A 12,573-nucleotide genomic window follows, 5' to 3' on the forward strand; every position below is an offset into this window, starting at 1 on the left:
AAATGCCTACTTTTTGTCAAGCCAGTGCCAAATCCTACACACACATACACACACTCTAATTGTTATAGCAAACTTGTGAGGAAGTCATCATTACAGACCTTTCGCTGATGAGAAAGCTGAGGCTCGAGGTTGTTTGAGGATACACGACTGGTTAGACATAAAATCGGGATTTAAATCCAAGACTGTCTTATTTCAAGGCTTAGCTCTATGTACACGAGCATACATCACAGCAATATGGATAAATTGGCATTTTAAGTGTGAAGGATTACAAACAATAGAAGAGATACACCTTGGCCTCTCTGAGTTTGTTGAGGACAGCAAGCTTTTCGGGGGGGGGGTGGGGAGTCAAAAAACAAAGTGACAGGAGGCTGCAGAAGGACCTCAAAATCAGAGAAGTGAGGTGTGTGAGTGTGAGGCAAACCATGATGTGGTCAAGGAAAAGGCAGGATAATTTAGGGAAATTACATTAATACTATTTAAAAAGGCAGTTATGACTCAAGCAAACTTAGGAGCATTCATAGACATTTCATAAAAATGGAATTCTGGTGAGCTTGAGACATGACAAATCTAACAGTATACCAACCTTTAGTACTATGTGCTTCACCAATGACTCTCCAGAAAGACACAGTGGGTCAAGGAAGGAAGATTACCAGAAATGACTGTAGGAAGGTCATAATGAAAATCAGGGTGGTGGTGTCTGGGTGGCTCACTTGGTTAAACATCTGACTCTTGATTTCAGCTGGGGTTGTGGTCTCAGGGTCGTTAAGATTGAGCCCTGCCTCCAGTTCCATATTCGCAGTGTGTGCGCTTGGGATCCCCTCTCCTTCTCCCTCCCCCTGCTCTTGCACACACGCTCTCTCTATAAATTAAATGAATGAATGAATGAATGAATAAAAGAAAAATAGGGTGAATAGGTCCATTCTATCTGAATAAAATGAAAAGAAAAATAAAATCAGGAAGGGTGGTAATGAACTAACAGCAATAGTTTAACCATGGTGACTTACATTCCTGTGTGCCAATCACCATTCCAACTGCTATACACACGATATGAAGTCATTTAATTCCCTCAGCCCTATGAGTAGGCGCTGTCGTTTGCATTTTTACAAATGAGGCACAGAGCTCAAAGTCACATGCATTTAGTCATTGGTAGGGTAGGAACCCCACCGCACCTAGGCAGTCTGCTGCAGAGCCTGGACTCATAGCCCCCCCCCCCCAACCACACTGCCCCTTGAAGGTATAGGGAGGGTTTACTCTGGAGTCCAGTATTGAAGCTCATAATCTTAGTATCAAGGAAGATCTTTTGAAGCAGTTTAAGCAGCAAGTAAACTTTACAGAGTAAGAAACTCCTTAATAATAGGCTGAAGATAGTAATGGTTTCAAGAAAAGTAGGCAAGTAGGTGGATAGATAAGCTAAACATAAGTTGTAGAGAGACACTAGACATTATTATGGTAAGAGTCTGAAGCTTCTGGAGTTTGAAATGATGTAAGATGACAATGCCCTCCAACACAAATTACTGGTCTGTTCCAGTTACGTATTTCTGAGATCTTACAGACATTAAAATGAGCATACGATTTTTTCCTGATATGATTTCTAAGACTATGAAAATGGATATCACTAGCCTCCAGCTACATATGCCACCTTACAAATGACTCATGAACATGAATGAAATGTCTCGAAGTTCATCTTAGTCAATGCCCTCATTCAACTATTTTTTATTTTTCAATTCAGAAAATCAGACATTAATCTAGGTCAGCATTCTCTACATTGTATCTTCCGGAGATGAATGTTTAGAAGTTATTAAGTGATGGGGGTGGGGGGAATTCCAGGATCCAGTAAGTGCTCACTAAATTCTCCTAGAGAACCACAGATCACATGTAGCTTGAACAATCCCATAATAAAGAATCTATGCAACTGTAATCCAGTATTTCCTACATTTATTTGGCCATGGCACCTTTACACTGCAGACCATTTATAAATTATGGACATTCATTCCAGATCTAGATACTTTCTTTTGGACAAATAGAAGAGTGTTACTTTTATAAGAGTCCAGGAGGGGAGTTAACCATGGCTAGGAGTAATTGGGGTATTTTGTTCTCTCAATGTTGAAAGAGTCCCTGTTTCTGCTCTTAGGGATGGTCGTATGTGGCACTCTGAATTCATTTTCTCCTAATAATTTATACCAGCCACTCCTCAGTCTCCTCTGCTGATTTCCTCTCATTTCTCTAACCTCTTATTGTTAGCATACCCTGGAGCTCGGTCTGTGGACCTTGTCCTTTCTCTATCCCTGTTCTATTCCTTGGTGATCTCATAGTCTTGTGACTCTTTAATAAATTTAAAGGTTACTGACAGCCTGGACTTTTCTAAACTCCAAACTCACACATCAGGATGTCTGGGACATTCCCACTAGGATATCTATCAGGCAACCCAAATGCTAACATGTCCCAAATCAAAGTCCTCATCTTTCCTCCCAAATCTGCTCCTCCTTTAGTCTTCTCCGTTTCAGTTAATATCATCACCTTTCCAGTTGCTTAGGCTAATAATGACTGTGCCGTCCACAACACTTTTTCTCCAATACTTCATATCCAAACCATCAGCAAATTCTATTGGCTCAACCTTCAAGATATACCCTCAATTGAGCCACTTATCACCTACACTCTCATCATCCTAATTAAACCTCTATTAACTCCCAAATGGATTATTACAATAGCTTCCTAGCTCATCTCCCGGACTCTGCCCTTGGTCCCCTGTAGCTTGTTCTTAAGACAGAAGCTAGGGTGATAATGTTAAGACTATAATAAAGAATTTTTGTGGGGGCACCTGGTGGCTCAGTCAGTTAAACGTCCAATTCTTGCTCTCAGCTCAGGTTTTGATCACAGGGTTATGAGTTCAAGCCCTGCACTGGGGTCCACGCTGGGCATGGAGCCTACTTAAAAAAAAAAGAGAGAGAGAGATTTTTTTTGTTTTGTTTTTCACCAAGGTAGAAAAGACTTCTCCATTCAGAATCCACTAATGGCTTCCTATCTCTGAATGAAAGCCAAATCCTTACAATTGCCTAGGAGGCATTACCTCACAGGCCCCATCTCCTACTACACCCTCCCCTGTCCAGCCCCCCACTCTACTGTAGCTCCAACAGTCTTGTTGCTGTTCCTTGAGGTAGGCAAGATCCTACTTCAGGACTTGTTCTACCTTTCATTGTTATGTTAGCTGATTTTTATTACATTAGGTTAAAAAGGTTTTTTCATATTCCTAATTTGCTAAGCTTAAGATTGTTTTTTTTTTGTTAAAGGTAAGATTCACATACCTTAAAATCAAAAATTAAAAAGTCAACCATCTTAAGGTGAACAATTCAGTGGCATTTAGTACATTCACAATGTTGTATAACCATCTTTATTTAGTTCCTAAACATTTTCATCACACCCCAAAGTCAACGCTATACCCATTAAGTAGTCACTCCCCATTCCCCATTGCCCCTTCCTCCCCTGGCAACCACCAAACTGCTCTCCATCTCTATGGATTTATCTATTCTGGATATTACGCATAAAGGAAAGTATACAATATGTGATCTCTTACGACTGGCTTTTTTCACCTTGCATGTTTTTGATGTCCATCCACCTCGTAGCATGAATCAGTACTTCATTCCTTTTTATGGCTCATTATCACTCCACTGTATGAATACACTACAATTTATTTATTCCTTCATCTGTTGGTGATACTTAAGGCTCTTTCCGTCTTTCAGCCACTGTGAATAGTCCTGCCATGAACATGCATGTATGAGTATCTGAGTCCCTGCTTTAGATTCTTTTGGATATATACCTGGGAGCAGGATTCCTGGGTCATATGGTAATTCTGTTTTAACTTTTTGAGGAACTGCTGAACTGTTTTCCGCAGTTGCTGAACCATTTTATGTTCCCCTCAGCCATGTGTGAGGGTTTCAGTTTTCCCTTCAGGACTTTTGCATTTGCTGTTCTCTCTCTTGAATGCTCTTCCAACAGATAATCCAGTGGCCCACTTCCTCACTTCCTTCATGTCTTTACTCAGTGTCCTCTTCTCACAGAGGCCTATCCTGACCACCAAATTTAAAATGGCAACCTCCCAACCCCAGCCCATACTTACCATCCTCCTTGCCCACTTTATTTTTCTCCATAGCATTGATCATCATCTAACATACTACTTAATTTTCTTAATTTTTACGTCTTGTCTTCCACCACTGAAATGTAAGCTCCACCAGGGAAGAGATTTCAGTCTGTCTTTTCCAGCACCTAGAATAGTGTTAGGCACATAGTAAGTGCTTAATAAGTATTTGCTGAACAAGTAAGTGAGGCCCAAAGAGATGTTTTGGCAAAGTGAGGCAAAAAGGAGCAAGAAACTGTCTCTGTTGTTCAGAAGTAGGTTTTCTAAGAATGGGGACGGATTGAAACTGAGCATATCACACATTTTATTCAGCTGTAACCTTTTAAAAAGCACAAACACAAGAGAGGGCTATTTCTGAATCAAGTGAAAGAACTAGTTAGAAAAGCCTGGGGATAATGGGATCAAAATGTCAAACTAAAACTCATTTGCACCAAATGAGTCAACTAACTGCCTATAATAAGCAAAAGTCAACTAACTAGCTATAATAAGCAAGCTTAATATTTACTGTTTGAAATGTTTTATTTAAAGAAAGTAAAAAAAATGGTGCTACAGGACACAGAACTTTAAGAGTATTATACTTCAAGAAAACAAACCTAATACATACTGTCAGAAATAGAATTCTATGGAAGAACAAAAAGATGTACCCCCCCCTAAAATACTGCTACAGCAACAATGTGGTTTATCATATTCTCAAAATATAACAGAGCCAGAGGAAATATCTGTATATAAAAAGAGAATCTATATTGAAACCACAAAGAATTTATATCTGGACCAAACTTGGTGTAATTAGTACTGAATTTTTCACTTGAGAATGATTAAGAAGGCAAAAGTCATGTTATATATTTTCATTACAATTTTTGAAAAGTAAAAAAAATGGATAGATAGATGGTAGATGAAGAAACATTCTGGGGACTGACACAGAAATAAAGATTGGAACATTGCCAAGTCTACTACTAAGAAACAAGTAGTAGTAGAAACACTACTAAGAAACGACACTTTTGGAGATTTTGGAAAATCATTTACAGCAGAAATCAGTCTGGAAAATGAAAACTAATGGATTCAACTTTTTTGACTATGTATTACAAGAAGTAGACTATGTAAGAGCTGGTCACTGAAACTGGTTTTCAATATGTTTCTGCTATAGGCTGAATGTCTAAATTCATATGTTGAAACCTAATCCCCATTGTGATGGTATTAGGAGGTGTGGCCTTTGGGAGATGACTGCATCAAGAGGGTGGAACCCTCATGTGTGGGATTAGTATCCTCCTAAATTAGACCCCAGAGAACTCTCTCACCCCTTCTGCCAGGAGGATACAGCAATATCCTTCTATGAACCAGGAAGTGGGTCCTCATCAGACACTGAATCTGCCAGTGCCTTGATCATGGACTTTCCAGTATCCAAAACTGTGAGAAATAAATTTGTATTGTTCATAAGATACCTAGTCTGTGATACTCTACTATAGCAGCCCAAAGGGACTAAGACAGTTTCAAAGTACAACTGTAAGTACAAAGCACAAGAAGTTCTGATGTTAAGATGAAAAAACAACTCATGACTGGGTCAAACAACTTCAGAGCCTGACCACCTTAATGGTTATTAAAGATCACAAAGGTACTTTGCCAGTCTCTGAAGTTCAAGAAATTAGTAAAATATACATAGTGAGCTTATAACTGTGCTGGAGGAAAGACTGCAAGATGCACTTGGTAAAGCTCTCAGTCTGTAGGCCAAGTAATCAGGCTTCCATGTAAGAAGCAAAGCAATGCTCCTACTAACATGATAAAATCTACAGCTTTTACATGAATAACTCCTGAGGCACTTTACCAATACAAATTTTATTAAAAAAATAAGTAATAACATCAAACTGTTCAGCAAATCTATATTCAATGTAACCAAAATAAACAAACACCAAAATAAAAAAAATATACATCTATATATATATGGGCAAGAAACAAGTGCATTTTTTGGTCCCAATATTTTCTGAATATATTATCTTTATCCAAAGGAATTACATTAATGGCTAAGAAGATATGTATTAGATGTACAGAAACATAACTTTAAAATTTATTTTAAGGTCTGTAGGAAGTGTTTTTTGCCAATTTTTTATGTCTTTAAACTCATAATCACTACGATAATGATAGTCCCAAGACAGAGGATGTAGTAATGTCTAATGGTCTGAATAATTACCCAAATCTAGAAGCCATCAATAAGTAGCTACATGAAATTTGTAGAGAATTCTAAAGAATTTCTTGAGGTTCTTAAAAACAAAACAAAACAAACACAAAACAAAAGTTTTAAAGAGGAGAGATAAAAGTGGACATAACAAAACACACATTAATAAATTTGGTGAAGGACAACATAAAACCAAGATAAAATTAAACTTTAAAAAATCTGAATATTAGTATCACTGAAAACTCCTACGGTTAATACTGGATAAAATTTCAAATGACGGTACAAATAACTATAACTTTGGAACTGTAACTTTAGAAACTTGTTTTCCAAGAACATCAAAGTAACCTTGGTTTCCTACACAACCAGTTTTTATATTCCTTGGACTGCATGCATACTAGACAAATATTAAAGGGCAGCAGCCAAAATGTTTAAACTTCAACTTGGATGTTGAAGCATAGATTTGATGGGTCTTTCTTGGTTAGAATGAACCCATAAATATAAGTTCAAGAACCAAAGCCCCCAGTGGGAAGTTGTGCTCAATTTGGCGGGCCTTGAGGTCATCTCTGGCCAAATTAGCATCAGCCTTATGGGAGGCCAGTCATGAAGGAAGGGACTCTCCCCAAGGTCTGATTTCTTAAGGCCACAATCTAAAGGAGGTCTCACAGTCAAATAATTCACATTCCTTGGAAAGAGAGAACAGGCATCAGTTGTGTCCATCGAAGGGGGACACTGACCAGGAGTATCCTGGACATTTTTTGAAATTTCTGTGTTGCTTCTGCATCTGAAAAATACGAAAAATAGAACAATGACAGACAAGGAAAGAGGAAAAAGACAGCTATCTGACCTAAAAATGAAATTAAGAAACCAGACAAAACAGACAAAGAAAATGAATAGCCATGTCATTTGGAATGCAATATTCTGAAGGCAAGTACAGCAGAGAAAAACACAAATTATTTTAAGCAAAGCAAAAAAAGACCATAGCAACAAAAGTTATTTTTGGAGAGAGCCAACTGGAGAAAAAAGCATATGTTAAGATATGTTAACCTGACACAAAGATAAGGTGGAATAAGAATCTAGTGCCATCTGAAAGCTGAAAAGAGCTGAATCAGAGCTAGTGTCATGAACTTGGCTGTTTAACCGCCTTCGTGTGAGAAAACACTTCAGAAGTTTGAACTTAGGAAACTGCCTTTGTGTAAGAAAACACTTCAGAACTTTGAACTTAGGAAATTCCAACTTGTCTTGCACCAGGTTGCACGAGCTCCATAGAGCAGGAATCTATTTCAACAAGCGGCTTTAAAAACAAAAACAAAAACAAAATACTTTAATATTTTTCATTTCTATTAATGATACATTTAAAAATGCAACAGTGCTAAAATCCATCAAAGAAAAATGCACTAAATGAAAATTAAACTTACTCAGAAGTGGGTTCAGAATTGGGTTCAGAATTGGGTTCAGAAGTTGAGGTACTTTCGGGAACTGAAATTAGAAGTGTTTTACGTTTAAAATGGTATAGATAATGAGTAAGACTATTAACTTAATACAGAAGAGCCCATATTGTGGCTGATCAAGAATACTGGAATAAATATCAGAAATTCCCAGAGAGGGAGACAAACCATAAGAGACTCTTAATCTCAGGAAACAAACTGAGGGTTGCTGGAGGGGAAGGGGGTGGGAGAGATGGGGTGGCTGGACGATGGACATTGGGGAGAGAATGTGCTATAGTGAATGCTGTGAATTGTGTAAGATTGATGAATCACAGACCTATACCCCTGAAACAAATAATACAATTTATGTTACTAAAAAAAAAAGAAATTCAAAGAAACACAATTATATATACATACCATTCTCTATTATAACTTGGCAAGTATGAGTTTTGCGTTGACACAAGTGTTTAGCCATACGGTCTAAAGCAGAACAATCAGTTAGGAAGTCACATTTAAGGCACACTAGAGTAATGCCCCTATGAAGATAAAAAGAAAGCAAAGGTTTTTAATCTTTTATGAAAGTCCATCTAGAAGTTCAATTATTATTTTTCCATGTAACAACTCTTGATTTGGTTTTTATGTGTCATGACCATCAATTTCCAATTTTGTTATATAAACCTGATTTACCTGAAATGATACTCTAGAAAATGACAGAGTCATGTTTAAGTTATGCTAACATTCAGTGCTTTGTAAACTGTTCCCTCTCATATTGGTTGCTAAAAGACAGGAGTTAAGAGACCTAAAACCCAGTTGTGGCTCCACTAACAATTTGTATAGCTTGTGCAAGTCACATTCTTTCTGTGCCTTTGTCCATCTGAAAAGCAAGGATATAATATTCATTCAATATACATTTTTTAAAAGATTTTATTTATTTGACAGAGAGAGTGAGTGAGGGAGAGAACAAGCAGAGGGAGCAGCAGAGGGAGAGAGAAAAGTAGGCTCTCTGCTGAGCAGGGAGCCTGATGTGGGGCTCAATCTCAGGACCCTGGGATCATGACCTGAGCCAAAGACAGACACTTCGCCTAGCTGACTGAGCCACCCAGGAGCCCCTCAATATACATTTTCTGAGAACCTTCTTTACACACTCCATACTACTAGGTGTTGTGAATACAACAGTGAACAAAAAAGAGGGTAAACTCTGTGGAGCCTATAATCTGGTATCTTATTTTAGTGGTGATAAAATTAGAAAAAATGGGAAGGTTTTAAAAATTAATCATGTACTTTAATTATTGTTATTATCTGTCAGTTAACAAGCATAACCATGCTTTTACAGTTCATTGGATACTTGGATGGGAATAAAAACCAGTAGCCTACTTTAGATTGACTTCCCCACTGTGGCTTTAGCCTTTTTTTTTAAAGATTTATTTATTTTAAGAGAGATTAGGGGTAGAGGTAGAGGGAGAGAATCTTTCAAGCCGACTGCCCCGCTGAGCGCAGGACCCACCTGCTGAGGAGGACTCAATCCCAAGACCCATGAGATCATGAGGTAAGCTGAAACCAAGGGTTGGATGTTTAACTGACTGAGCCACCCAGGTGCTCCTATTGCAGCTCTAGTCTTAACAGCCTGCTTTATATTTATACCTGCTGTCATGCTGGCACATCAAAAATGATCTTCATAAGCTGAAATTGTACTTTCCTCCCTACCCCTGAAAACCATTCTTCCTAACTAATCTCTCTGATGATGTCATGCTCCCAACCAAAGGCTCAAACTTATCTTTTTAAAAAAGAGTCAGTATTTCAAATATTTTATCATATTAACAATTTATTGAGCACTTAACTCTGTGCTGGGCTGAGGGTTTTAGACATATTATATCATCTAAATCTTACAACAAACCAAAGAGGTAGATATTAAAATTATTCCTCTTTTATAAAGGACTGGATCGGGTTTAATAACCTACCAAGGCCAAAATTAGATTGAAGTGAGCCCTTTGATTCCAGAGTCTGTTCTTTTTTTTTTATTCAAGATTTTACTTATTTATTTGACAGACAGAGATCACAAGTAGGCAGAGAGGCAGACAGAGAGGGGGAAGCAGGCTCCCTGATGAGCAGAGAGTCTGATGCGGGGCTTGATCCCAGGACCCTGAGATCATGACCTGAGCCTAAGACAGAGGCTTAACCCACTGAGCCACCCAGGTGCCCCAGAGTCCATGTTCTTAAACAGTGTGATAAACTTCATCACCTTAACCCAGATTCTTATTAAATCAGTCTTAACTACCATAATAGTCTTAAACAGTCCATGTGTCTCAGGTAGCTACATTTTACCTCATATATCCCCCACACTGATCTTCCTTGATTCTACACAAAACACCAAGAATTTCCCCAAAGGGTCCAAACTCCCTAGCTTAGTTTTCAAGGATTACACAATCCAGATCTGAGCTCAAAACTATTCCCCCAGACTTTGATCTTAATACTACGTTACATAAACTTCATGCTCCATCTAAACTGCACTACTGGTCATTCATTGCGTATGGCTTCTGCTCTTTCCTTTCTGTACTTTTACTTACACTATTTCCTCCAACTAGAATGCCCTTGTGCCTCTTCTAGTAGAAGTCTCTCCTCCCTGTGAAATCAGTAACTAACACAGCACTTATTATGAACCTTCTTATATTACTGTAGTTACTTATATTCACACCTTATCATAAATTGTACATTCCCTGAAGGTTGGTACCAAGCCTTCTTCATCACTGTCAACTTAAGGGGAACTGCTACATTGTGTTGTGTAAGTAATAGGTGCGTGATAAAAAATGAACATTGTATTTTAACAAAATAGTAATTACAAAATTTACTGTTTTATAGAATTATAAATATGCTAAGCCCCATACACAGAAATTAATCAACTTTCTAAATATTTTATTTATTTATTTGACAGAGATCACAAGTAGGCGGAGAGGCAGGCAGAGAAAGGGGGGGAAGCAGGCTCCCCGCTGAGCAGAGAGCCCGATGCGGGGCTCAATCCCAGGACCCTGAGATCATGACCTGAGCCGAAGGCAGAGGCTTAACCCACTGAGCTACCCAGGTGCCCCTCAACTTTCTATTTAAATATGAGACCCACCCAAGTTAAGAAAAAAGCATTTCTGCTCTTTAAAGTCATAGAATCAATTCAAGAATCAAGCAGCAAGCACACAACTGAGCTTGACAACAGTGAGGTAAAAATCAAATTAAATTCTCTAATCTTTAAAATTAATAAATCCTTTTCATTCTTATAAAATTTTTCAGTAAAATTCTACTTCCTTGAATTTAGTAATATTTTTAAAATAGCACAAATATATTTTTACAATAGAATCAAACTTTCCTTTGCCTATGAGCTGTTGGTCCAACATCATCCACCTATGTAATTTTCAACATATACACTAATTTACTCAAAATATTTACAGAAAGCCTACCATGTGTCAGGCACTATTCAATGCTCAGTAAAACATCTGGCATAGACAAATATCCAAACCATACACATTCTAGTGAGAAGACACAGGTGATAAACAGAACAGTGAAGTATATACAACATGCTGGAAAGCAAAAAGTGAAGAAAAATAAACCAATAAAGGGAGATAGGGACTGGTGGGAATGGGGCCCTGGGGAAAGAATGCTATTTTAAATGGAGTGGTCAAAGAAAGCCTCATTCACTGGACTAGAGACTTGAAGGAGCTGAGAGAGCTAGCCATGCAGCTATCTAGGGAAGAGTCAATAAAGCAGAAAGAATAATAGACACAAAGATCCTGAGATCTATCATCCCTTCCTCCACTTTCCCACTAAGCCAAAGCATCAAAATAAGTACTGGCTAAACTTAAGTCTTTGTCTTAGCCTGGTGCTACCAAGATCTTGGCACTGTAATTTCAAACAGCAATGACAACGTGAGCAAAATAATTAAAACAAAGGAATATGAAGTCAAAAGAAATCAGAAGAACGTGGGAAAAAATGATGCTTAGTGGGTTATGAGCCAATGGTGTGTAGTATAATCAAAAGTTAACTATCAATGCCTAGAAATGTTCATCAGCAATTCCTTTTGTAAACAGGTTGTGCACTCTTATTTCAAAATTTTAAAAGCCCTAAGAATTATGAAGGCTATATATTGATCAAAACCAGTGTTATTCAACTTACTAGATATCTTAAACATCTTTTTAATCTTCAAATATTGTTGGAGAGCCTTATTTTTTATTTTATAATGCAAATCCATGAAAGTTTCATCTTAATGCCTAATACCACTGAAACAAAGTTAGCCAGAAAACATAGGTTTACTTCCTCTTTGATCTATGATATAATGAATAGAACTGTCTTATGTCTGGTAGTAACCATTCATTTTCCAAACTACATACTTAAGCATCAGGTTAAAAAGAAGTTACTGTAATTTTTCAAAAGAGAGAATGGAAAAGATCAACTAGTTACCTGAGAGTTCCAGAATGCTTCTTAAAAATATAAAACCGTTTACTCGGATGGTTGCTATGAGAGCTGGAGAGACAACAGACAAATGAGATTTTATTATACAATATATCATAATAATTTTATGACCATATTTCCAAGTCCATTTTTAGTTTCTTAGTTTTGATTAAAAGGTAATGATCTAAATTATTAAATTCTATTCTTGTTTTAATTCAAGTTTTTATCTTACATTTCATTTTATCTGTGTATTTTCTAACAACATATTTCCCTGAGAATATTCTTAAGTGAATGGTACCCTCACCATTATACAAAAAACCCAAAAAACTTCTCAAAGTTAAATAAGCAAAGAGCATCAACTTAAATCTTTACAACTATTGAGAGTTGAAAACAATTTAAAAGGTATTTGCTAATAATGC

At 37.4% G+C, this 12,573-nt stretch overlaps 1 protein-coding gene across 3 annotated transcripts in view; it reads right to left on the reverse strand.

Annotated features, from left to right (window-relative positions):
* Positions 1-3,362: 3,362 nt before the first annotated feature.
* ZNF280C (zinc finger protein 280C) overlaps positions 3,363-12,573 on the reverse strand; it is a 67,714-nt gene continuing 58,503 nt past the window's right edge. For 2 of the 3 annotated variants that reach the window (XM_032843389.1, XM_032843388.1), the window contains exons 17-20: positions 12,164-12,226; positions 8,141-8,259; positions 7,715-7,775; positions 3,363-4,260 (exon numbers count right to left, since the gene is read on the reverse strand). In XM_032843389.1, coding sequence (XP_032699280.1) covers positions 4,182-4,260; positions 7,715-7,775; positions 8,141-8,259; positions 12,164-12,226 — 322 coding nt within the window. In that variant the 3' untranslated portion in view covers positions 3,363-4,181. Of the gene's footprint in view, positions 4,261-4,285; positions 7,591-7,714; positions 7,776-8,140; positions 8,260-12,163; positions 12,227-12,573 lie in introns of those variants that run through there. The other variant, XM_032843390.1, reaches the window with a different exon arrangement.

Source organism: Lontra canadensis, unplaced genomic scaffold, assembly GCF_010015895.1.
Source record: "Lontra canadensis isolate GAN:19392208 unplaced genomic scaffold, GSC_riverotter_1.0 scaffold138, whole genome shotgun sequence".
NCBI classification, from domain to species: domain Eukaryota; kingdom Metazoa; phylum Chordata; class Mammalia; order Carnivora; family Mustelidae; genus Lontra; species Lontra canadensis.